Here is a 27,870-nt window from a genome sequence, read left to right as displayed (position 1 = left end):
GTAATAATTTGAATTCGCCTTAAATGGTCCCTTTACATACTGAATACTTGGTGAAATTGATTAATAATTAATTAGTTTTACCCTCAATTGTTGAAACTATAATTTATTTCTCTCTATTTAATGCTTCGGTTTTTACCGATAAAACATAGTGTTTACCAATTTTAACCCACGCTGGTGGAAAGGGGAGAGCAGAATTCTTCGCTTGCAATTTTGAATTGCTAGCACTGATAGTTCGAGCAGATCTTCAGAAGTGAGAAGAAGAAGCCAAAAGGGTATGCTCCCACTTTCAGTGTTCCCAAATCCGAATCAAGGAGTTCTGAGCTGACGAAAGAAATGTCGATTTGACTAATCTAGAAACGTACGTTCTCAAATAACCTTGCATTTGTGATTTTTTAATGTTTTTACCCCCATACTTTCGTGAGTTGACTTGAGCAAACACTATATGAGAGAGATTTTCTTTAAGTATTAGAAATAGTTTTAAAAAAATTTTTTTAGCTGCTATTTCTAATGAGTTCAGTATGTGGCAAAGTAATTTATTTTACTAAGCCTTTTATATAATGTAATTATATATATATATATATATATATATGCATATACAGGTACAACACATCACCAACTGTAAATAACATGAAATATGCAAACAAGCAAGTTACGAGAAAAGAAACTAAAAGCAGGACAAGTAACACAAAGAACGACCTTCATCAGTTGTCAGCTGTCTATCTACTCCTCATTTTATGCATTCAACGACAATATGAGTCTTCAAAGACAGTTGCTCCCATAACTTCCAAAATAAATTTTGGATTTTATGGAGGGCCAAAGTTGGGAACAAAAACAGGACAGTGGAGACATGCAAGGTAACCAAATGAAAACAAACATGGAGGGTCGTTAGACCAGAACGAGGGGAAAGATAGTGAACATTGGAAGAAATATACATATACTCACATCCATATAACGATGATCATTTCACAATCTTTATCACAAGAAGACAATTAATTTTTGTGTATAACAAATAATAAATTATTTTATTTGTCTGTATTAATGTGTATAATATAATGTATAAATTAATTTATGAATTAATAGAGGTACAAAAAAAGCTTCTTTCATTCTTCAACACAATACATATGTACAAATGCTGAGAATCAACTATCAAAATATTGATATATGGAAGACAATAAGTAATAAAATTAATAAAACATTATACTATAGGAGGGCTGAGGTAGATTTAGTAAGATATTAAAAAGGAAACAGTGGATTACGGTAGTGGAAGAGAAAATTATATATAGTATGATATAGAAGGAAAATAATAATTTATTATTTTACTTGTTCATAATTATAATCATTCTTGTAGAATACTGGAAATGATAATGATGGTGATGATGATGTTGTGTGTGTGTGTGTGTGTGTGTGTGTGTGTGTGTGTGTGTGTGTGTGTGTTGTGTGTGTGTGTGTGTGTGTGGTGTGTGTGTGCGTGCGTGTGTGTGTGCGTGCGTGTGCACATGTGTATGGAAGACAGAACACTAAAAAGGGGAGTGTTGTTAGATGGGATGCTCTTACTGCTTTCACCCACTGCCTATCTCCAGCCTCTATCTCACTACCCTCACTCTACATCCTCTCCACATGAGATGCTTTCATCCTCTGCTACACTTTTATTGTACCCACCCTCTCATTCCATCTTCTCTCTATTTTATTGTTCTCACAACGTTCACATCTTAGTCCTTCCCCAATCTCCATGATGCCTATTACATAATATAATGGTTATGTAACAGACATATTATTTGTGTATATTTGTCTTAAATGTTATGGCAATGTAACACATAAGTATTAGTTTCATCTTAGATACTATTATCAATGTTTTACTGTTTTTCTCATACAGGCATTCTATACTCCGATGGCATTATTTGTTCCAATATCTATATATATGGTACATGAGCAATTAAATCTGCTTTACCAGTTTTGGATTCACACAGAAGTAAGTCATTCATTACAATTATAAAAATTTCCTCTTTGAGGCAAGAAACATTCTACCAGCTTCTTAACCCTTTCATTGATAAATATTCAATTATTGTCAGAAATTTGTATTTTACTACACAGTATTCATTCATTCATTCATTTTTCCATGCTAGTATGGATTAGATGAGAGGGGATTTTACAGCTGAATGCTCTTCCTGTTTCAGATTTTCTACAGCTGGATATCCTTCCTGTCAAACCAGCCCTCACCTATTTCCAAGTAAAATTAAATGTCCCCTTGGCCAGATATATTTCACAGAAGACTAAAAAAATAACGCTACTTGTATGATGGTGGCACTCACATTTATCACACAGTATCAAGACAAGGAGACACACACACACACACACACACACACACACACACACACACACACACACACACACACACACACACACACACATCATGTATGTATGCAGGTGCAGGCATGGCTGTGTGGTAAGAAGCTTGCTTCTCAACCACATGGTTATGAATTCAGTGTGGCACCTTGGGCAAGTGTCTTCTACTATAGCCTTAGGACAACTAAAGCCTTGTGAGTGGATTTGGCAGACAGAAACTGAAAGAAGCCCATCGTGTGTATGTGTGTGTGTGTGCGTGTGTCTTTGTATCGCTGTTTGTCCCCCGCCACTACTTGACAACCAGTGTGTTGGTGCCCTTGTAACTTAGTGGTTTGGGCAAAAGACATCACCAGAATAAGTACCAGGCTTTAAAAAAAAGTACTTGGGTCAATTCATTCAACTAAAAATTCTTCAAGGCCATACCCCAGTATGGCTGCAGTCTGACTGAAACAAGTAAAAGAAAAAATAAAATAAAATATATACATATATATACCCCCACTGTACCCCCACTCCATACTGATATTTCCAATCATCTACACAACCACTCTTATTCAGCACCCACATTAACCTTTACCTCCCCTTCTTACTCCTACTCACACTCCTCTAAAAGCATCCACACGCTCTCTTAGTCCATCTCATTCTCTCTTATGCTCACCTTCTTGCTTCTTGAGAGTTTTCTCGTGCACTCCATCATTACCTTCCTCTTATCACCTTCAGCCATATATCTCCTCTTTAGCAAGATGTCTGAGCATGTCAATCTATCATACTTTAGCCTTTCAATACTTTGCATAAAGCCAGCCACCTCCACCTTCCCCTCCCAAATACTTCCCCCTTAGTAGCGGGAACTTTTTCCTCTATATTTTTCTCTGTTCTTTTCTTTCTGGAAAATTACATGACAATACACTTGATTTTCTCCCCTCCATACACACACAAGCATGTTCACTTTCCAGACATTTCTACATTACTGCATGTACTTTATATGCACTTTCTGACAAGTTGTGGTGCACCTGAGCACTGTATACAATAATTTCATTATTATATTATTATAATATCACTAGTGCCAGTGGTACAGAAGATGTGCCTGGTACATTCTGTAATGTGGTTGGTGTTAGGAATAGTATCCAGCCATAGAAACCATGCCAAAACATGAGATTGGAGCTTGATACAGCTCAGTAGCTCACCTGTTCTCTGTCAAACCATTCAACCCATGTCAGTATGGAAAGCACATGTTAAATGATGATAATGATGATATATGTGTGTGTGTAATTGTATATATAAGGTTGTAATGAATGTTCTGTCTGTTCATTGAAACAATAAAAAAAAACAATATCTGATTTATTTAACCATTTTTGTGGAGGCGCAATGGCCCAGTGGTTAGGGCAGCGGACTCGCGGTCGGAGGATCGTGGTTTTGATTCCCAGACCAAGCGTTGTGAGTGTTTATTGAGTGAAAACACCTAAAGCTCCACGAGGCTCCGGCAGGGGTGGGGGCGACCCCTGTTGTACTCTTTCGCCACAACTTTCTCTCACTCTTTCTTCCTGTTCCTTGAGTAACACTGGCGTCCTGTCCAGCTGAAGGGAACATATACACCATAGACACCGGGAAACCAGGCCCATGAGCCTGGCTAGGCTTGAAAAGGGCGCATAAATAAAAAAAAAATGTAACCGTCAATATTATCACCATTCTTCTCTTTGACCTCTTTCCATCTGTCAATGAACTATTCAATGTCACATTCATAAGATTCCTTAGTTTTAAAGTGAACAAGGAAATTCACTCATTTTTGACTTCTGCTCTTGAAGTAAATCCTAATCTATTCAAATAATTTTATAAACTTCTAAAGCGATGGTAAACTGTAGGTGTGAGGTCTGGAGAATATGGTGGGCAATGCATAATTTCTCAGGCATATCTTTTGCGTGTGTGTGTGTCTGATGGGCCACTGCACTGTTTCTATTTATTAAATCCTATTCACAAGGTATTGGTCAACTTGATGTCGTAGCAAAAGACACTTGTCCAAAGTGCTACATAGCAGGGTCCACCAGAGCCACATGGTTGCAAAGCAAACCACTTAACCACATAACTATGCCTGTGTTGAGATACCTTATAAAATTTACCACACACAAAATGTGATGATTTGATAGTACCCCATGAAGATTTAATTACCATAAATCCTCAAGTATAATCCACATTTTTTTCCCAAAATTTAAAGGTCAAAATCCCTAATGTGTACTATATATGAGGTTAAAAATGAAAAATATTTTCTAAGCAATGTCCGAGTCTCTATTTGCTGTCTGGCAATGTTTATTCAGACGTATTTTGTGATATCGGGCGTGAAAAATACCTTAAGCTAAGTCTGAAAGCAATGAAGTCATAAAAAATCATCCATAACTTGCAGTAAGCAACATTTATTAAAATAAAAGTATTCAGAACACAGAATAACATGTAACAAAAACAATTTGCAAACATATTTACATTCCCATATAACAGTTAAGAGCATCACCATTATTGTATTACGCATGCACGGAAGTGTTTGTTCGACTAGGTGCTGCTGGCTTAATTACACACAACTCAAGTTAGAGAAGGGGTGCGCATTATACACAAGGTTTAGGTTTTTCAGAGGTACAGCCCCTTAAAAATCCCCTGCATATTATACTCAAGGGCGGACTATACTCGAGGATTTACGGTATAACTTTCACTATGTATATCATGTTACATACTATGTGCCAAGCTAACAAGGGAGCCTTTAGGTGGTTGTTCAAACTACTGGATGTAGCAGCCAAATCCCCTTAAATCTGACTACCTTCTATGGAAATAGCACAATGGATAATGTATTCCTGGGTTCCTTGTACATAGGAAAAAGATGGGTCGGTCACTGCTGGAATGCCTTTATTCATAAGTTTCCTGGTGAAAAACAGCAGCAGCAGTATATATTATGTGTATGTAAATATACTAAATCTTGCTTTGGAGAATATTCCAGCAAGTTTGGCCAAAAGCAGTGCTTCTGGGATTTTCTTCATGTTACGCAAATAATTAATCAATTTATATCATTCCTTATTTCAGTATATTCGATCTCTTGGACCACTTGAACATATTCTAAACACACCAAGTCACCACAGAGTTCACCATGGAAGAAATCCTTATTGTATTGACAAAAATTATGGTGGAAGCCTTATAATTTGGGACAAATTATTTGGTAAATTCTCAGAATATTTTCATTTTTTTATTTACTTTTATTTTTATTTCTTATTTTTTCTTCTAAATATTTCTGTTGATCATCTTTGAACTCTCAAAATTTTGGAAAGAAAATTGGTAGTGGAATCTTTTACAAATGAGTAAGTAATCCAACAATTGTATGGTGAACACTTGTGCCAGATGTGTCTGACCTTTTGGTTTTCAAACTGACTATCTTAGGGCCAAATATTTTACCTGTTTTATGTTCAAACTAGCCAGATTTGATCTCTCACACCTACCCTACAATGTCATTCCAAAAGTAATCTATCACATCATTGTGATTGTACAAGAGAATGCATGATTAATTCCAAACGATGTCAGGAAACAGGCATCACAATTGACAGAGCAATCTGAATGTGAAAAGGTTAATATTGAATACACTCAACACTACACCTGATTTTCTCCCCTCCATACACATGCAAGCATGTATCTGACTCATACACTGTTCACTTTCCAGACATTTGTACATTACTGCATATGCTTTATATGCACTTTTGACAAGTTGTGGTGCACCTGAGCACTGTATACAATAATTTCATTATTATTATTATATTAGCCTCTAAATGCATTCTGAACCAGATTTAATGCCTAGATTCATTGCAAGCAACTTTATTTGAAGCTAACTACAAGACAACTTATTGTTTTCACTCTTTCAGCCAGCAGAATACCTTTAAGTAAGCATAGAATGCTAACAAAACAATTATACAATGCTCATTCTCCTTGTAATTTTCCATGGTGCATATTTACAGCTAGATACACTGAGCCTGCTAGAACCAAGTGCCTTTGGCATTAGGACACTGGACCACTGTTGACTGATTACAAACTATTAACCCTTCCAGAGAAAGATTTGTTTCTTATCCTGGCTCAAATATTCTACCTCTTTTATATTCACATCAGCCAAGTTCTAGAAATAAATAATCACAACATCAAAATCTCAAAACTATGAGATAATGCATGTTTAATTCAAAATATTGTGGGTAAATAAGCATTACATTTGATAGAATAATCTTGATGCTAAAGGGTTAAACGCCACTGAAAACTACAGTGAGAAACATCAATGAACATACTAGATGTCAATATAACCAAGTGAATAATACTGTGTAACAAACTTTTTATTTTTTATTTATTTATTTATTTATTTATTTATTTTTGTCTTTGGTCAGTAAGTGTTATTTGCTTCTATCTAGAAATAGAAGGAAATGGCTACTATTCCCTTCAAACTTTGCTTTTGTTACCTGGACATCGATGTTTTGAAACTAACCTATTTTCCATTACATTTCAGACTGATTCAGTACCGAGCTGCTGAAGCAGAAATATCATTATAGCAAATATTCTGCTCAATACCACAGATTTGCTTGTCAATTGCTTGACTTTAACCACTTAAGCATGTCCCTTAGTGGCTGACAATATGTGTATCTTTGATCATGAGCAGGAGTAGTGTGGGAGCATCAAAGCCATGTGTTGAGAGGGATTCTTTGATGTTTCAATAAATATAACAAAAGCAAGTTTGAAGAAAATATTAACCATTTCTCATACTTTCTAAGGGTAAGGAAATAGGAAATAACAGTTGCTACCCAAGGACAAAAATTGTTTCACACAGTGTAATATATTATTATCTCCTTGTGGAATCAAAAGTTTCTCATTAATATCAACTACAACTAAGACAAGAAACTTAACTCTTTTTTCTTCCTTATACATTACTGGGAATAAACTGACAAGAGTGAAATATTTTAATGATAGCATGCTAAATTAATGACCAGTTTACATGATTTATTACATTTCCAAATCTGAAAGAAAATAATCATTTTCTGCAAAGGAAATTCTATTAGTAACACAACTCTGAGTGGCAGTTGTCTTTGATCTCATGAGAAAACAAAAATATTATTATTGATGGCAGTGGAGACAGCATATGACCAATTTCTTGTTGAGGATATTTTCAGCTTCTGAAACTCTGGAGTCATTTATTCATACAAGTTCAATTGCCATAGCATTCTGTCTTCAAAGTCCCAGTATTTATAGCATATTTTACTGAGATGTTTAGAGGCCTTTCAAATTGAAGAGAGATACCAGTTCTAAAGTCTGTTGAGTTCTACTTTGAAACCTTCTCTTAGTGAGTGATGAGGAATGACTTGGCTATTGGTAGGATTTGAACTCAGCTCATAAAGAGCCAGAACATTTACCACAAGGCATTTTGTTTGATCACTAACAGTTCTGCCAATCCACTGTTCTTGACTTGTACTTTATCAACTCCAAAAGTATATGTGGCAAAGTTGTTCTCAACAAGTTTTGAACTCAGAGGACAGGGAACCAGAACAAATAATAGCACAAGGCATTGTACCCATTTCTCTTATAACTCAGTCTCTCTGTCCCTATCAGATATTATTATGAGCAAATCTATTGAGGTAGTGAGCTGGCAGAATTGCTAGCATGCTGGACAAAATGCTGGATAGCATTTTGATCATTTTTATGTCAACTTTGCCTTTCATCTTTTCGGGCTCAATAAAACAGGTACCATTTGAGTTAACTATCTCCTTTCCTTAAAATTTCAGACCTTGTGTTTATAGTAGAAAGACGACATGCTGGGGGCTTCCATGGCGTACATGGAGGCTACGGTTATGGTTCCCACAACGAGGAGGGAACCAGGCTGCTGGAGTTCTGCGATGCGAATAGTCTTATGGTCTGCAACACTAACTTCAGGAAACCAACAAGCCACCTGGTCACCTACCGATCGGGCCGGCATACTAGCCAAATCGACTACTCCTTGCCAGAAAAAGGGAAAGATGGCTGCTTAAAAATGCCAAAACCTTCCCAGGCGAAGAATGCACCCCACAACATAGACTGGTAGTTAGTGACTTTAGGATCAGGACTAAGAGGGCGACTAGAAGACGACCAACATGGAGAAGAAGGGTCTGGAAGCTTAAAGCCCCTGCGAATGGACAGAGATTAGAGATATGTTACTTGAAGCCTTTGACGAAGTGGAAGGGGGTATAGCTACACATGGGGTAGAAGACAACTGGACGTTTCTGAGGGACAACCTGCTGAAAGCTGCTGACCAGATCTGTGGCTGGTGCAAAGTCCCCTTAAGACCCAAAATAACGTGGTGGTGGAACAATATTGTTGACAGGGCTATTAGACAAAAGAAACAGGCTTGGAAGGCTGGAAGAACGGTGGTAGCAGGGAAGGGTATCAGACTGCCAGAAGGGAAGCTAGGAGACAGGTCTATCTAGCCAGAGGGGAAGCAGATAAGAGAAAATTTGCCAATGTCCTGCGCCGTGAGGATGAAAGACTTGAGGTATTTCGTGTGTTGCAAGACAGTGTGTGAGAGAGAATCGTGATGTGGTAGGAGAGAAATGTGTTCGCATGGAGGATGGTTCACTTGCGCTAAATGAGGATGCAAAGAGAGAAGCTTGGAGATGCCACTATGAAAGGTTACTGAATGAGGAAAATGAATGGGATAAAGAGAGTCTGCCGAATGTTGACCCTACAGAGGGACCAGCTATCTGAGTTGATAGTTCCGTGGTAGCTAAGGCAATTAGAAGCATGAAGACAGGGAAAGCCCCAGGCCCATCAGGAATTACTGCAGAGATGCTCAAAATATCTGGCAGTGTCGGCTATAACCTAGTCACCCGTATAGTCAACCAGGTGATACACGAAGGAGTCATACCCAATGACTGGTGCAGCAGCATACTAGTCAACTGCTACAAAGGTAAAGGTGATGCCCTAGATACAAATAATTACAGAGGTATCAAGCTGTTGGATCAAGTAATGAAGGTTACGGAGAGGGTCATAGCCAACTAATTAGAGAGAGAGTTAGTTTAGATGAGATGCAGTTTGGGTTCGTGCCAGGAAAAGTACCACTGATGCTATATTCCTGGTAAGGCAGCTGCAGGAGAAATACCTAGCCAAAGATAAGCCCCTGTACCTGGCTTTCGTTGACATGGAGAAAGCTTTTGATAGGGTCCCCCGATCCCTTATCTGGTGGTCAATGAGGAAACTAGGGATAGATGAATGGCTGGTGAGGACTGTGCAAGCCATGTACAGAGATGCCGTAAGTAAGGTTAGGGTTGGCAACATGTACACAGAAGAATTCAAAGTAGAGGTTGGGGTCCACCAGGGTTCAGTACTCAGCCCCCTCCTATTTATCATAGTACTCCAGGCAATTACGGAGGAATTCAAGACAGGCTGTCCCTGGGAGCTCCTCTACGCTGACGACCTTGCTCTTATTGCTGAGTCACTATCAGAACTGGAGGAGAAGTTCCAGGTGTGGAAGGAGGGTTTAGAATCAAGGGGCCTTAGAGTCAACCTAGCTAAAACCAAAGTACTAATAAGTAGAAAGGTAGACAATCCACAATATCTTCAGGAAGATGGCCCTGCTCGATCTGTAGAAAAGGTGTAGGTAGAAACTCTATAAGATGTACCCAGTGTAAGCTATGGACACATAAGAGGTGCAGCAATGTCAAAGGTAGGCTAACTGGGAAGATAGTTTTTGTATGTGGCAGATGCTCGGGAGCATTAACCTCCGAAAATCTGCAGAAAACAACTTCCGTCACTTTCCAGGGGGAAAAACTAGAAGTAGTTGATAGCTTCCGTTATCTAGGTGACCAAGTCAGTAGTGGGGGTGGGTGCGCTGAAAGTGTAACTGCTAGAATAAGAATAGCCTGGGCAAAGTTTAGGGAGCTCTTACCTCTGCTGGTGACTAAAGGCCTCTCGCTCAGAGTAAAAGGCAGACTGTATGATGCGTGTGTACGAACAGCCATGCTACATGGCAGCGAAACATGGGCTGTGACTGCTGAGGACATGCGTAAGCTCGTGAGGAATGAAGCCAGTATGCTCCGATGGATGTGTAATGTCAGTGTACATACTCGACAGAGCGTTAGCACCTTGAGAGAAATGTTGTACCTAAGAAGCATCAGTTGTGGTGTGCAAGAGAGACGATTGCGCTGGTATGGTCATGTGGCGAGAATGGATGAAGATAGGTGTGTGAGAAAGTGCCAATCCCTAGCAGTTGAGGGAACCCGGGAAGAGGTAGACCCAGGAAAACCTGGGACGAGGTGGTGAAGCACGACCTTCGAACTTTAGGCCTCACTGAGGAAATGACCAGAGACCGAGACCTTTGGAAATATTCTGTACGTGAGAAGACCAGGCAGGACAAGTGAGCCCAGCCCACTTATGAATGCCTTTCCTCCCTTGGACACAAAGACCGGTTGAGGCAAGCGAAGTCGATATAGAACCTCATCCGACGACAGACACCCATCCCAACCCCCCATGCTTGCGAAGACATGTTGGGGCAAGCGAAATCGAAATCGAAATCGAAACCGAATTGAACCAGCCAGGATCCCTGGCCTGGTGGTACGTAAAAAGCACTATCCGACTCGGGCCGTGGCACGTAAAATACTCCAATGCGACCGTACGACAGGCACCACCCATGCCAACCCCTTTGCTTGTGAAGACATGTTGGGGCAAGCGAAATCGAAATCGAATTGAACCAGCCAGGATCCCTGGTCTGGTGGTACGTAAAAAGCACTATCCGACTCGTGGCCGTGGCACGTAAAATACTCCAATGCGACCGTACGACAGGCACCCTTGCCAACCCCTTTGCTTGTGAAGACATGTTGGGGCAAGCGAAATCGAAATCGAATTGAACCAGCCAGGATCCCTGGTCTGGTGGTACGTAAAAAGCACTATCCGACTCGTGGCCGAGCCAGCACCGCCTCGACTGGCTTCCGTGCCGGTGGCACATAAAATACACCATCTGACCGTGGCCGTTGCCAGCCCCGCCTGGCACCTGTGCAGGTGGCACGTAAAAAGCACCCACTACACTCACGGAGTGGTTGGCGTTAGGAAGGGCATCCAGCTGTAGAAACATTGCCAAATTAGACTGGAGCCTGGTGCAGCCTTCTGGCTTCCCAGAACCCCGGTCGAACCGTCCAACCCATGCTAGCATGGAGAACGGACGTTAAACGACGATGATGATGACGACGATGATGTATTTATATGATTGATTCATTTTTGTGTCAGTAAACATCTTTAGTCTTGCTATGAAATTAAAGAAAGCTAGTAATTAACTCTTTAACATTTAAACTGGTCAAATCCAATTAAAATAATCTACTTGTTTTATCTTCAAACTGGCTAGATCCAGCCTCTCACACTTTTACACTTCCCCTACAATATTATCCTAAAAATAAACAATCATATCGTTGAAATCTCAAAGCTGCAAAGCAATGCATGACTAATTTGTATCAGTGTGAATAAATAAGCATAACATTTGATAAAGTAATCTAAATGCTAATGAGTTAAAGCACAAGGCCAATTTTAGTGATTGAGGTGGGGCAGGATATTGTGAACTGAATGAATTTCAACAAAATCATTGGTATTTAAGAGGATAAAATGCATGATTATTACTGGTTGGGATTTGAACTAAGAACCAAGGAGATTGAAACTAGGAAGCTGTCATTGTACATTTTTCAGAAAGACTAATTTTATTTTACTAGACCAAACCTTACTGGAGAGGAGCAATAGTCCACTGAATTTATTACTGTCTAAAACCAGGTTTTAATCTATCAATGCCAAGACAAAGATAAACTCGGTGAGATTTGAGGGACAAAACAACATATGTTGTTTTATACAATACTTTTGATGTATCAGCTACTTCTATTGTTCTCTTCTCAATTATATATAAGTATGGTTTTGTTTTGTTTTCTTTTTCTTTTTTCATTTGCATACACCCACACATTTGTAGGGAAGAGGGGTGAAGCTAATAGAACTGATTCCAGAATATGACTGGTAGATAATTTAATCATCTCCAAAAGAATGAAAGAAATTGAAATTTGAATTCAGAATGTAAAGGGACGTAACTCAATACAACAAGATATTTTGTCAATCATTCTACCATTTCAGCCCTCCATCATGCTAAAAAATATTAGTTTCTGGCTTTGGCATAAATCAGAAATTTGAAGAAAGGAACAGTGAAAGAAATAAACTTAATATCTAACTAGTACTTGTTCTATCAACCACAGAACAGTGAATGGTAATAATAAACCACATCAGGTTTTGAACTCAGAACATATAAGAACTGCAAGATATTTGGTCCAACAATATACTTATTCTGAAATCCAACTCCTTTACCACCTTTATAAATTGGAGAGGTTGATATAAACATGGGTTGTGGATTGTCACTTGTCTGTCCACACAAATCAATTTGTCTGCTCGCTGGCAAGCCACGTCACTGATCACAGCTGATGGTCTTCCACTGCATGGTTTGTCTTTAGTGTTGTTTTTTCCTTCTTTAACCCTTTAGCATTCAGGTTACTCTGTCAAATGTCACTCACATTCTGTTGGTTATGATAACGAGGGTTCTAGTCGATCCAATCAACAGGAACAGCCTGCTCATGAAATTAACGTGCAAGTAGCTGAGCACTCCTTTCTACTATAGGCACAAGACCTGAAATTTGGCGGGAGGGGACCAGTCGATTAAATCGACACCAGTATGCAACTGGTACTTAATTTATTGACCCTGAAAGGATGAAAGGCAAAGTCGACCTCGGTAGAATTTGAACTCAGAACATAGTGGCAGACGAAATACTGCTAAGCATTTCGCCCGACATGCTAACAATTCTGCCAGCTCACCACCTGAGCACTCCACAGACATGCGTACTCTTAATGAAGTTCTCTGGGAAATTCAGCATGACACAGAATGTGACAATGTCGATCTTTTAAAATCCAGGTACTACTCATTTTTGTCTGCTGAGTGGACTGGAACAACATGAAGTAAAGTGTCTTGCTCAAGGACAGAAGACACTGCCAGGAATAGAACTCATGACCATAAGGTCATGAGCTGAATACCCTAACCACTAAGCCGTCACTCTGTCAAATGTAATGCTTATTTATTCACGTTGTTTTGAATTAATCTTGCATAATCTCGTAGCTTCAATATTTTGATGATGTGACAGTATAATTTTAGAATGACATTGTAGGATAAGTGTGAGAAGTTGGATCTTGCTGGTTTGAACATAAAACAGGTAAAATATTTGGGCTGGATACAGCTGATTTAAATGCTAAAAAGTTAAACTTCATTTATCCATGCACTTTGCTCTTGTTAACAATGTTATCTCCATAAACACACTATAACCTTCTGCGGATATCAGATAGCCTGTAACCCACCTTTTTCAAGAATTATATGAAGGCATGTCACTTCTGCTTGGGACTCATTATTTGCAGGCAATGAAGAAGAATAGATAAAAGAGTTACTATAGAAGTAGAGATACTCTATCAATATGTGCAATTTTAATAACTTATGTCAGTTTGTTAAAAGTACTGAATGCATAAATGAGTTTACATACCTATTGATAGATGAAAATGTTTAAAATACTTTCTGATAAAAAAGCTTGACCTCATTAATATAATAAGTATGAATTTATGTCTATATACATATGTTTTTAACTGATATTCATGCACAGGGACCTTTCAAGCTGAGAAAGAAGAGGTGATTTTTGGTCTGGTTTCACCCATCAACACGTTTGAACCTTTTACAGTACAGGTAAGGGTTTCTTTGTGGTTGTTGTCGGCAGTACTCCATGTCTATCTGCCATCTGTCCACAGGCCATCTGCCAACTGTCCACTGTCTGTCTGCCATCTGTCCACCATCAATCTGCTGTCTTGTTTATGCTATGTCTCAATGTTCTCTCTGCTGCATCCCAAAGCTCTTGTCAAGTTGTCAAAGTTTGCCGAATTTATATTAATGGATAGACTCAGAAGGAAGCACTCCAAAAGATGGTCCTCTGTCTGCTTTGGCATGATTCCTATAGATGGATCCCTTCCTAAGGCCAACCACTTGACAGAGTGTACTGGCTGCTTTTTATACACTTATACATGCCATGTAAAAGCACTCAATCCATTCTGAAAGGAAGTTAGTGTTAAGAAGGCCATCCAGAGATAAAAACAATGTCAAAACAGACACAGTAGCCTGCTGTAAGTCTTCTACCTGGCTGGCTCCTGTCAAACCATCCAACCCATGCCAGCATAGAAGGTGAACGTTGAATGATGATGATGATAATGATGATGATGATGATATATGAGAAATTGTTTCAGGGTTTCAAAACGCACCTGAATCTAAAACATGTAGTTATTTTTAAATTTTGTAACAGATTTATTCAAATACCAAACCGGTTTTGACAATGTTTTGTTTATCAATGACAAAAATAAAAATATGAATAAGAAAAGAGTTTAGGAAAGTTTAAAGTCACAAGGGAGATAGACAGTAAAATAAGTTCAAATGTTCAATGAAGTTCATAACAGTCACATAACTGAAAGTTCAGTAATATTGAGTTATATTAACAATTAGATACAATGAGCTTTTTAAGAAGAGTAAGAGAAAAAATAGAGGGAAAGAAAAAAATTTATTTGCAATTTCTGTCGTGCATGGTTTTGCTGGTAAGAGTTCAAAATATTTTACATTAAAATTGCTTTGTGAGTGTGTGTGTGTGTGTTTTATGATATAAAGGATCAAGTTCTGATTGTTTTTCTCCATTTGGCTGGCCACCTTAATATGTCATAAATGTTTTGGTCAAATATTTATATCTTTGCAAAGTCCAGCATTTGGGCTGGTTGACTTTCTGGTGACATCATTTGTTTGTTGAACCTTTTGACCTAGTTGAAATCCAGTGATCTGGTTGGTTGACTTTCTCATTTTATTGTTGTCAAAGGACTTGGTAAATTGTTTTTGTTAGTTTTCCAGTGTTCCAGTTGACTGATTCCCTTATAAAGCTATCAGTTCAGTGGACTCAATGCTTATTTGTTTTTTCCTGAGTTTTGACCTGAAAACAATCTCATTGGTTCAGTGAAGGGTGACATCAGTGACTGCTGTTTGACAAGGTGTATGTCTATATATGTGTGTGTATGTGTATGTATATGTGTGTGTGTGTATATATATATATATATATATATATATATATATATACACATATATATATGTATGTATGTATACAGACACACACATACATACATACATACACACACAAACACACACATACTCACACACACATGCAAAAACACACACACATATATATATCTTTTATCTTTTATTTTGTACTTGTTTCAGTCATTTGACTGTGGCCATGGTGGCAATCCACCTTGAAGGGTATTAGTCAAACAAATCAGCCCTAGGTCTTATTTTTTTGAAGCCTAGTACTTATTCTATCAGTCACTTCAGCTGAACCGCTAAGTGAAGGGTATGTAAACACACCACCACCAGTTGTCAAGCAGTGGGTGGGAGACAAACACAGACACAGAGATACACACACATGGATTTATACATATATATACGATGGGCTTCTTTCAGTTTCTGTCTACCAAATCCACTTACAAGGCTTTTGGTCAGCCTAAGGCTATATATAGCAGAAGACACTTACCCAAGGTGCCACACAGTGGGATTGAACCCAGAACCATATATATATATATATATATATATATAAAATTTTGGTCCAAGTCACTCTCTTGCAACTCTGAGGTGATACTTAGAGAAGCAAGAGATTGATTCAACCAAAATAAAATATATCATTAATCTCTACAATGATATTGAGTGTAGAGGCACATGGCCTAGTGGTTAGAGCAGCGGACTCACAGTCGAGAGGTCACGGATTTGAATCTCAGACCGGGCAATGTGTGTGTTTATGAGCGAAACACCTAAGCTCCATGTGGATCCAGTAGAAAGTAATGGTGAACTTCTGCTGACTCTTTCGCCACAACTTTCTCTCACTCTCTCCTCCTGCATCTAGCAGCTCACCTGCAACAGACCAGCGTCCCGTCCAGGTGGGGAACCTATATGCCAAGGAAACTGAGAAACCGGCCCTTATGAGCCAGGTGTGGCTCAAGAAGGAACAAAGTAAAAACTAAAAAAAAAAATAATATTGAGTACTTACCTTTTCAAAAGTTAACAATAAACACACACACACAATGGGCTTGCACACTAGTTTCCATCTACCAAATTCACCTCACAAAGCACAGATCAGCCCAGGTGCCATGCAACGGGAGTGAACCCAAAACCATAGGTTTTCAAAGTGAGTTTCTGAACGTCACAGCTAATTTTTCCATTTTGCTTTGTTTTGCTTTTTTTTTTTTCGTTTTCTTAGGAATTAATTATTTCTTTATATTTACATATAGGTTTGCTACTGGAAGCATCTTTGGGAGAACTGGCGACAAGGACGAAGCCTATTGAATGTTCTATTAAGAGGCCCAGGATGGGTTCCAGGACAAGACCCAAACGAATGCCACATACCTGAGGTAAGTATTTTAGATTTAGGCAGAAATGAAGTTTGGTGTAAATGATTTGGTTTTCCATTTTTAGTAGAAAGAAAATAAGATATAAACTTAAGTATTGATGTTGTTGTAGTTGTTTAGCACCAAATCAGCTCTGATCTAGTAGCAAACCACATTTCAAAAATGTTTTAGGCATGATCAGTCATCTAATTTCAGATATAATATATAAAAAGGGAAGGAAATGAACAACAGGTAGATGAAAGGTGGAGAGGTCAGGGATATGGTGTATAGGGGTAGCAGCAAATGTAATCTTGGAAGGATGTGAATATATATATATATATATATATATATATATATATATACACACACACACACACATATATATCTTTTTATCTTCTACTTGTTTTCACCCCAGTACTTTTTTTAAAGCTTGGTAATTATTCTATTATTCTTTTTTTCTGAACTGCTAAGTTACAGTGATATAAACACACCAGCACTGGTTGCCAAGCAGTGTGGAGAGAGAAACACAGACACAAACACACACACACGTGCACACGCACACACACACGTGCACACGCACACACACATGTGCACACACACACACGTGCACACGCACACACATATATTTACATATATGCAACAGGCTTCTTTCAGTTTCTTTCTATGAAATCCACTCACAAGGCTACGGTCAGCCCGAAGCTATGGTAGAAGACACTCACCCAAAGTGTCATGCAATAGCACTGAACCCTGAATCATGTCATTGGGAAGCAAGCTTCTTACCATACAACTATGCCTGCATCTATACATACATACATATATATATATATATATATATATATATATATAAGTAGGTCCCGGGTTGAGTCGGGGTTAACCACAGTAAATAAGGTACTCAATACATAGCAGAGTAAATTAATTTATTATATAGAAGGAGCTTCTACAGGACTAGAACTGTTTCATTCAAAAGAAATCATCAGGAAGCTAGTAGACAAGAGTTGTTTTGGCATTTATACATTTAGGCAGGTTTAAATGGGTGGTGGTGGGGGACTTTTTTGGGGGTAGGAATGGCGCAAAACTATCATTATTAGGGGAGTGGTCAAAGGAATCGGTGGTAAAGTAGATAAAAGAATAAATAAAAGAATAAAAGAATAAATAGAAAAATAGAGTTTTAGGTAAGTAAGGAGACTCTCACTTGTACATCTACATATATATATATATATATATATATACACCCACATATTCACATATATCTATATATATACATACATACACATATATACATACATATATATATATATACATACATATACATATACATATATATATTCATATATATACACACACCCATGTACATACACACAAATACACATATACATACATATATATACATATATGTATACACACTCGCACATATATATACATACACACATATACACATGCATATACATTCCCTTATTTTAATTTTATTATTACTTTTGTTTATATCTTTATTTTTATCTTGACCTCGGTCAGCCGGTCTCAAGGGATGGTCTAAAGAGTCCATTTATCTATCTACTCACTGATACGAACGCAAACACTCACTCACGCCCACACACTCACACGTACACTCATACCCATACACACACGCACGTGTTATATTCATACATACATACATCTACATACATTCACGTATATTCACATACGTACACGTACCTACTGATTCATATCTACACGCATACACATACATACCTCAATACACCCACAGAAGACTAGTCCATACATATACACTAATAAATATATATACACATATACACATACACATACATACACATACATACATATACATATATATATACATATATATACATATAAATATACATACACATATACATTCATACATATATACACATACACACATATATATATATGCGTACACATACACACACACATACACGCGCATCTATATATACACATAAGTACATACATGCATAAATGTATACATATGTTTATACATCTGCATACACATCCACACACACACGCGCCTCCTTATGTTCATAAATACATACATGCATACAGACATATACATATATACATACATGCATACTCAAATAATAATAATAATAAATATAATAAATATATATACATGCAGTTACCCATTATACAGACGGATACATACATATAAACATACACATATATACCTATTTACACATATGTATATATACATACATACATACGCACATAACTCTACATACCAGATCAGACTGGAGCCTGGTGCAGCCTCCTGGCTTCCCAGACTCGGATTGAACCATCCAACCCATGCTAGCATGGAAAACGGACATTAAACGATGATGATGATGATGATTTATCTGGATGAAAATTTACTTCTTCCACTGGGGAAGACCAGTTTATAGGATTACCTTAAGCTTCCCGTCCATATATATATATATGTATGTGTGTGTAATATATACATGCATTCGGAAGGGCATCCAGTTCTATGAACCATGCCAAAGCAGACATTGGAGTTCAATACAGTCCTCTAGCTCATCAGTTCATGTCAAACCATTCAACTCATGCTAACATAGAAAAGGGGATGTTAACTGATGATGATAATGACAGTAGGTTATGTAGTGGAGTAATAGTATGAAGCGTTTTATTCTATTCAAAGCTATGCTACAGAAGAGAGAAATCTAATGTTTTAGGCAATACCCATGAAATACATGCCTTTGATTCAATTCATTTGGCAGGTTCTGAAGAATTTAGTAAAATAACATTGTCTGAGATGTAAATTGCCATGAGATTTGGGAGTTTTTTTGTTTTTTTGTACTTAAATCACTTTAAATCAGGAAGTTTGTAATGTAGAACAAGGGGAAGTTTCATGCAGGGTGATTTCAAAACAGTCGAGTATTATGATGCCTACTATTTCTAGAAGGTTGAATGACCACATATTGGCTTCTCATGTCACAGCAATTGCCCATCTACTTTTGATAAACATTGATGACTGGCACCCGTGCCAGTAGAGCGCTAACAGCTCCATCCGAGTGGGATCACTGCCACAGCAGCTGTCTGGCTTCTGTGCCAGTGGCACAGAAAAGGCACCATTCGAGCATGATTGTTACCAGCGTCACCTTACTGACACTTGTGCCAGTGACGCGTGAACAAAACATTCAAGTGAGGTCGTTGCCAGTACCGCTGAACTGACTCCTGCGCAGGTGGCATGTAAAAAAACCACCATTTGAGCGTGGCCGTTGCCAGTACTGCCAGACTGGCCCTCGTGCCGGTGGCACATAAAAGCACCCACTACACTCTCGGAGTGGTTGGCGTTAGGAAGGGCATTCAGCTGTAGAAACTCTGCCAGATCAGATTGGAGCCTGGTGCAACCATCTGCTCCGCCAGTCCTCAGTTAAATCGTCCAACCCATGCTAGCATGGAAAGCAGACGTTAAACAATGATGATGATTCTGGTGTATGATGCAAGAAATTTAATACAAAATACCAGGGTGAGAACTTCAAGTTAGCATTGTACACATGTACGTGAGTAAAGAGGATACATTTTATTAATAATTTTTAGGTATAATAAGTGAGTTGCATTGTATTTAGGAATTATATTGTGCTTAATTAATTACAGTAATGGTTATAAATAATTAAACAAATGTATGAGTGTGTACTTCTCTTTGTGTGTAATATTCTTTTTGTCTGTGTGTGCCTTTGTATATATATTTGCATATTTCATTTACTCATCTTTGTTTCTGTTCAGAATAATAATGTAAAAGAATTGCTAATTAAATCGGCAATGGCTTGACATGAATCAGAAATTTAATTAATTGATACCTTTACTGCACCAAATGGGAAGCCTGTATGGTTGTTCAACATGCTAGAAATAACAGCCAAAACATTCTTCTATATCATACCTGCTATCTTAAAAAAGGAAAGATACACTTAATAATGTAGTTCAAGATACATAATGCCTGAAAAAAGCAAAAAAAAAACAAGATTATCACAGTCTGAAGGATTATCACAGAGCTGAAATGGAGCTAAACAACAACAGCCATCTGGCTTTGAATTACCATCTCCTGTTCTAATAATGGTGGTGGCATCACAAGAACAGTTTCAATCTTTCAACTTAACCAAGAAAGTGGGTGGTTAAGATGTTTGTGTCCTAACCTCATGGTTTTGGGTTCAGTCCCAGTATAGTCTCTTCAGTAAGTACTATAACCCTTGACCATCCAAAGCCTGGTGAGTGGATTTGGTAGACAGAAATTGAAAGTAGCTTGTTTTATATATATCTCTTAGCCTCACCAACTGAGTTTCCTTGCTGAAGAGGTTTAATAAGGCTGAAACATGTCAGCTGCTTTCCCCAGTTGGCTTTAATGACCAGATCAACTCCAATTTGTATTGTCCTTATTTTCCAAAAATTTCAAACCAACTGATCTTAGAGTTACTTCCTTTGCTTTTTTTATTTTTAAATTTCAAACACTCCATAGCAGGATTTTTGGCCAACTAATTACCTGGTTAACCACAGTTAGTTAAATTAATTTAATTCACTGCATTACATCTGTGAGACTCTACCCTATTTGTTCACAGATGTATCCTGCTATGACTACGTGGAAAATACATTGCAAGGTTTACTCATTTCCATTAATATGTCAAGAGACAACCTTAACATTTTTAGAGGATAAAGGGATTCATGTCATATGTCATTCATACCATTTGCATGAGCAGTAGAGGTGTATATCTATTGTGCAAATACAATAAAATAGCATTCTGAAGTAACCACTATTTTTCCTATCTCTTTTTCTTTTATCCCTCTTAGGTAGAACATCCAGCGCGGAAGTACACCACAGAAGTTTCCAACTTGTGCAGTATATATGTTTTACTCCACTTTACGGCAGTTACATATTTCTTCCTAACAATTTTGAGTGTTAACCATGTAAGTTTTCTCTCATCATATTTCATTACTAAACAAAAAGAAAAAAAAATCACGATATTTACTGTATAGTTGAGTAGTTATAATATGAAGTTTCTTATTCTAATCACAGCTATGACATAAAAGAAGAGAAATCTAATGTTTTAGGTAGTATCCTTTAAATACTTGTCTTTGAGTCAATTCATTTGGGAAATTCTGAAGAATTTAGTAAAACAACTTTGTTTGAGACATAAATTAGCATGCAATTTTGAAGTTTTTATTTACATCACTTTAAATTAGGAAGTTTGTAAAATCCAATCAGTGGCAGATTCATGCAGGATGGTCACAAAGAGTTAAGTATTATAATACCTTATTCTTTTTGCTTAATTCTGAAGAGTTAGTAAGAGTGTCCAACTGTGAAGCAACACGAACAGGATCAATAAAACGAGCTCCAATACAAGACTTGTGTTATTTTATGGAAGTCAGAAAGATGAAAAGTAAAGCTGACCTCATTAATATTAATATTAATAACCTATGTAAGGTGGCAAACTGATGGAATCATTAGCACAACAGGCAAAATTCTGAACAGGATTTCATCCATATGTATGTTCTGAGTTCAAATTCTACCAAGGTCGACTTTGCCTTTCATCCTTTTGAGGTCAATAAGATAAGTACCAATTAAGCACTGGGGTCAATGAAGTCAATTTAACCCCTCCCCCGAACTTGCTGGCCAAAATTTTAAACCAATATTAATAACTTACTTAAGGCAGTGAGCAGGCAGAATTATTAGCATGCTAGGCAGAATGCTTAGCAGCATTTCACCCATCTTTGTACTGAGTTCAAATGTTGCAGAAGCCAACTTTTCCTTTCATCCTTTTGGAGTCGATAAAATAAGCACCTGTTGAACACTGGGATCAATGTAATCAACTTAACCCCTCTCCTGAAATTTTGGGTCTGGTACCAAAATTTGAAATAAATACTGTAAATCCTCGAGTATAGTCCGCCCTTGAGTATAATACGCAGGGGCTTTTTAGTGGACTGTACCTCTGAAAAACATAAACCTTGTGTATAATACGCACTGCTTCTCTAACTTGAGTCATGCATAATTAAGCCAGCAGCACCCAGTCGAACAAACACTTCCATGCATGCGTAATACAATAATGGTGATGTTCTTGTTATATGGGTATGTAAATATGTTTGCAAATTGCTTTTGTTACATGTTATTCTGTGTTCTGAATACTTTTATTTTAATAAATGTTGCTTACTGCAAGTTATGGATGATTCTTTTATTACTTCATTGCTTTCAGGCTTAGCTTAAGGTATTTTCACGCCCGACATCACAAAATGCATCTGAATAAACATTGCCGGACAGCAAATAGAGACTCAGACGGACATTACTTAGAAAATACTTTTACATTTTAACCTCGTATACAGTACGCACCAGGGATTTTGATCTTTAAATTTTAGGGAAAAAGTGCGGATTATACTCGAGGATTTACAGTAATAATAACCTGCCTTCTTTTATTCTTTCTAGTTGATGCCACAAGAATCTGTTCTAGCAGTTTTGGTATTCATTATATATTCTTTATCCTGTTTTGGTAATATCTTTGACCAAAGGTAAGTTGATGTAAAAGTTTACTTCTTATTGTTATTAATATTTAAGCTTAATCACCATGGGTATCAGCCCTGTGAGATACAAGTAATCAATCAAACAACTATGCATGATCCACAGAAACTGTATTCCAGATATTCTATGCTTCTGTTTGGTTCAGAACAGAACCACAGTAAAAATGCTCTTATACACAGTGGCAATTGTTGTTTAGCCCAAAGCCAGATATGATAAAAAATGCACTCTAGCTGCAAACATTGAATATATTTCGCTTTTCAGATACATTGTATCTAAGACCAGATTTTCTAGTACTCTTTTTTTTTTCTTTGCGGAAACAAGTGTGATCTGAGGGAGATTTTGTTGCATTTCTAGTGAGCTGGCTGAACTATTAGCATATCAGAAAAAAAGTGCTTAGTGTTATTTTTTGCAGCTCATTATGTTCCAAATTAAAAGTCTGCTGAGGCTGAATTTGCTTTTCATCCTTTTAGGTTCCATAAAGTAATGTACCAGTCAATTACTGGAGTTGATATAATTAACTTGCTCTCTTGACTAAAAATGCTGGTCTTGAGCCAAAATTTTAAAGAATTATTATTATTATTATTATTATTATTAAGGCAGCAAGCTGGCAGAAACTTTAACATGCCAGGCGAAATGCTTAGCATTATTTTGTCTGTCTTTATGTTCCAAGTTCAAATTCCACCGAGGTTAACTTTCAGGGTCAATATTAAGTACCAGTTGCATACTGAGATCGATCTAATCGACTGGTCCCTCCCCCAAAATTTCAGGCCTAGTGCCTAGAGTAGAATAGATCATTATTATTATTATTATTAAGGCGGTGAGCTAGCAGAATCATTAGCATGCCAAGCAAAATGCTTTGAGCAATGGGGTTGATGTAATCAACTAGTCCCTTCCCCTAAATTTCAAGCCTTGTACCTTCAGTAGAAAGGATTATTATTATTTTTACTATTGTTAAGGCAGCACTTTGGCAGAAGTGCATGCACACCGTACAAAATGCTTAGCAGCATTTCATCCAATTTTACATTCTGAGTTCAAATTCCACTTTGCTTTTCATCCTTTTGAGGTCAATAAAATAATTTCCAGTCACGTACTGGGGTCGATGTAATTAACTCCTCCTCCCCTCCCCTCAAAAAATACAGGCCCTATGCCGGAAATTTGAAACCAGTATTATTGCCTTTAAGGTGGTAAGCAGGCAGAATCATTAGCACACTGGACAAAAATGCTTAACAGCATGTTTTTCAGTTGTCTGTATTCTGAGTTCAAATCCCACTAAGGTTGATAAAATAATAAGTATCAGTCATGTACCAGTGTCAATTACATTGACTTACCCTTCCCTTAAAAGTGCTGGCCTTGAGCCAAAATTAGAAGTGGTGAGCTAGCAGAATTGCTAACATGTTGCAAAATGCTAGCAACATTTCTTCCAGCTCCTTATGCTCTGAGTTCAAATTCTACTGCAGCTGACTTTACCATTCATCCTTTCAAGGTCAATAAAATAAGTATCAGTTGAGAACTGGGCTCAATGTAATCAGGTAGTACTTCTTCCCAAAACATTTCAAGCCTTTTGCCCAAGATTAGAAAGAATTAAGGTGACAAGCTAATAGAATTGTTAGTTTGTCAGCAAAAATTCTTTGCAGAATTTCTTGCAGCTGTTTATATTCTGAGTTCAAAACCACTGAGAGAAACTTTGCAGTCAATGAAATAAGTACCAGCTGAACACTGGGGTTGATGTAATCAACTAACTCCCTTCCCTAAAATTTCAGGTTTTGTTCCTATAGTAGAAAGGATTGTTATTATTCCAAGTTACATAGTACAAAGCCCAATCAAATGTCATTTCTAAAATGTTTTTTTATTCAGGTCTAGTGTTTTCTTTTAACTCACTACCCTATTATATTAATCTTTTGATGTATATACGAATAATGTCAAAATAAAGCATAGAGGATATTTATTTAACTTAGCTAAAGTTACCATATTAGTATCTATGACATCGTTCCATTTTTTTTTTTTTTAATAAATTATTTTTCATTTATTATTTCTTCTCATTTAGGTCTTACGCTACTTACATGGAAATTCTCCGCTGTGGTTCTGCTTTGTGCATTAGCCAACTTGCCAACTTTCAGTTGCTGTCAGAGTTTTATAATGAGATGATTGTAAAAATGATACCTTGGTTTTATGGCATCTCAGCTCTTCTGTGGATTCTATCCCTGGTGTTTGGTGGCAGCAAACAACAATTAAAACATCAAAAGACAGCTTAGTTTCAAAACAATTCTGAAAAACATTTCCTCAAAACTACCATTTTATGTTCTTCACAACCAAATATCTTACCAATTAATAATTATACATTAATGTGATGTAAAAAAATATTTTATAATTGGATTTTATATTGATTCTCTTCAAAAATTGACAGTATATAATTAACTGATATCTTTTGACAAAACAAAACTATTTTTACAAGAATATAAGCAAATGAATCGGCTCCAGTTTATTACTGTTACATATTGTATCAACCCCACTGGGATTTGAGTCATAATGCTACAGAGGAATGCATCTAAATACTATACAGATTCCAGTTTGGTGCTCTGTTTTTATTGACTCACTATTTTCCAGTTTTTGTGAGGAATGTTATGAATAGATGAAAAATATGCAAAAAGCACATTGTACCAAATGTGAACATAGGAAATACAAATATCAGAAGTGAAGCAGCTGAGACACTCCTACCCCAGAGAAACGCACATCTTGATACACAGTTATGTGGAGACAACATGTCCCCTTATTTTCTATCTTGTACTTGTTTCAATCATTGGACTGCAGTCATGCTGGGGCACCACCTTGAAGGATTTTAGCCTAGCAAATCAATACCAGTACTTATTATTTTTTTTAATGCTTGTTACTTATTCTATTGACATTTTCTGCTGAACTACTAAGTTATAGGGGTGTAAACAAACCAACATCGGTTGTCAAATGAACAGGGGACAAACACAAACACATTATATATATATATATATATACATATATATTACTTGTTTCAGTCATTGGACTGTAACCATGCTGGGAAATTGCTTTGAAGGGTTTTAGTCAAACAAATTGCCCCCAGTACTTATATTTTGTTTTTAAGCCAGGTACTTTGTCCCTTTTGCTGAACTGCTAAGTTATAGGGACATAAACAAATCAACACCAGTCATCATGTAAAGGTAGGGACAAACACAGACACATTGATATATATCCTCACACAAACACACACACATGAACTTCTACAATCTTTGTTTTGCAAATTCACTCACAAAGCATTGGCTGATCCACTGCTATAGAAGACACTTGCCTAATGTGCCATACAGTAGGACTGAACCCAGAACCATGTGGTTGGGAAGCAGGTCTCTTAACTACACAGCCATGCCTGTGCCTTACTTGAGTTTTTGCTTTCATTTCTCTTTTTTTTTCGTCTCAATTTTTGAAAATTTCAGTTTAAAAGAGAAGAAAAATACAGTAGCAGAGACCAAATTCAACCAAGTGAGTTGAATTTGGTAGATGGAAACTGTACAGAAGCTTGTCACATATATATATATATCTTTTATCTTTTATGGTAACTGTCTTCCACTATAGTCTTGGGCCAACCAAAGCCTTGCGAATGGATTTGGTAGATGGAAACCAAAGTCTATAGTGTGTGTGTGTAACTTTGTGTCTGTGTTTGTCACCCCCCCACCGCCACCAATTGACAACAGGTATTAGTTTGCTTATGTCCCCATAACTTAGCAGTTCAGCAAAAAGAGACTGATAGAATAAGCCCCAGACTTTGAAAAAAAAGGTAAGCACTAGGGCTGTTTCATTCAACTAAAAGTTCCCCAGCAAGGCCATAGTCTAATGACTGAAACAGATAAGACAAAAGAAGACTATATATATATATATATATATATATATATATATATAAATAATATTTTTATTTTAGTTGAGTCAGTCGCTTGCTACTCTGCAGTTACCCCTGTACATACACTGAGTCATCAGGCTGACTCAACCAAAATAAAAATATTATTAACCTATACTATGGTATTGAGTTCTTTTTCTTCCAACAAACCACACACACATACATACTTTTTATTAAAGCCAAAAAATCTTCACAAAGTGTTACTCGGTTACCATTCATCAGACAGTTGTGGTCATACTAAATTTAGTAAGATCACAACTGTCCTACTAATGGTAATATGAAACTTTGAGTAATAGTTTGTGAAGATTTTTGTGGCTTTAATAAAAAGCATATTAGTCTACCTTCGGTATTTGAGTACTATTTTTTCCACCTTGTTCTGCATTTATGAGCTTGTGTGTGTGTATATATATAATAAAATAAATAAATGTGCCCTTTTAAAGCCTAGCCAGGCTCATGGGCCCGGTTTCCCGGTTTCAATGGCATATGTGTTCCCCAGCTGGACGGGACGCCAGTCCATCGCAGCATTACTGATTTTTGCCAGCTGAGTGGACTGGAGCAACGAGAAGAACACAAACATGTCACCCGGTCCAGGAATCGAAACCACAATCTTACAATCATGATG

At 37.3% G+C, this 27,870-nt stretch overlaps 1 protein-coding gene across 2 annotated transcripts in view; it reads left to right on the top strand.

Annotated features, from left to right (window-relative positions):
- LOC115210760 (alkylglycerol monooxygenase-like) overlaps window positions 1-26,234 on the top strand; it is a 44,556-nt gene extending 18,322 nt beyond the window's left edge. For both annotated transcript variants that reach the window (XM_036502254.1, XM_029779477.2), the window contains 7 exons: window positions 1,874-1,969; window positions 5,401-5,533; window positions 14,028-14,107; window positions 16,729-16,848; window positions 21,613-21,729; window positions 23,240-23,322; window positions 25,377-26,234. In XM_036502254.1, coding sequence (XP_036358147.1) covers window positions 1,874-1,969; window positions 5,401-5,533; window positions 14,028-14,107; window positions 16,729-16,848; window positions 21,613-21,729; window positions 23,240-23,322; window positions 25,377-25,584 — 837 coding nt within the window. In that variant the 3' untranslated portion in view covers window positions 25,585-26,234. The remainder of the gene's footprint in view (window positions 1-1,873; window positions 1,970-5,400; window positions 5,534-14,027; window positions 14,108-16,728; window positions 16,849-21,612; window positions 21,730-23,239; window positions 23,323-25,376) is intronic.
- Window positions 26,235-27,870: the final 1,636 nt, after the last annotated feature.

This window comes from Octopus sinensis, linkage group LG4 (genome assembly GCF_006345805.1).
Source record: "Octopus sinensis linkage group LG4, ASM634580v1, whole genome shotgun sequence".
Taxonomy (NCBI): Eukaryota; Metazoa; Mollusca; class Cephalopoda; order Octopoda; family Octopodidae; genus Octopus; species Octopus sinensis.
Note: the sequence above shows the minus strand (reverse complement) of the source record. Positions and strands in the feature narration are given on the sequence as shown.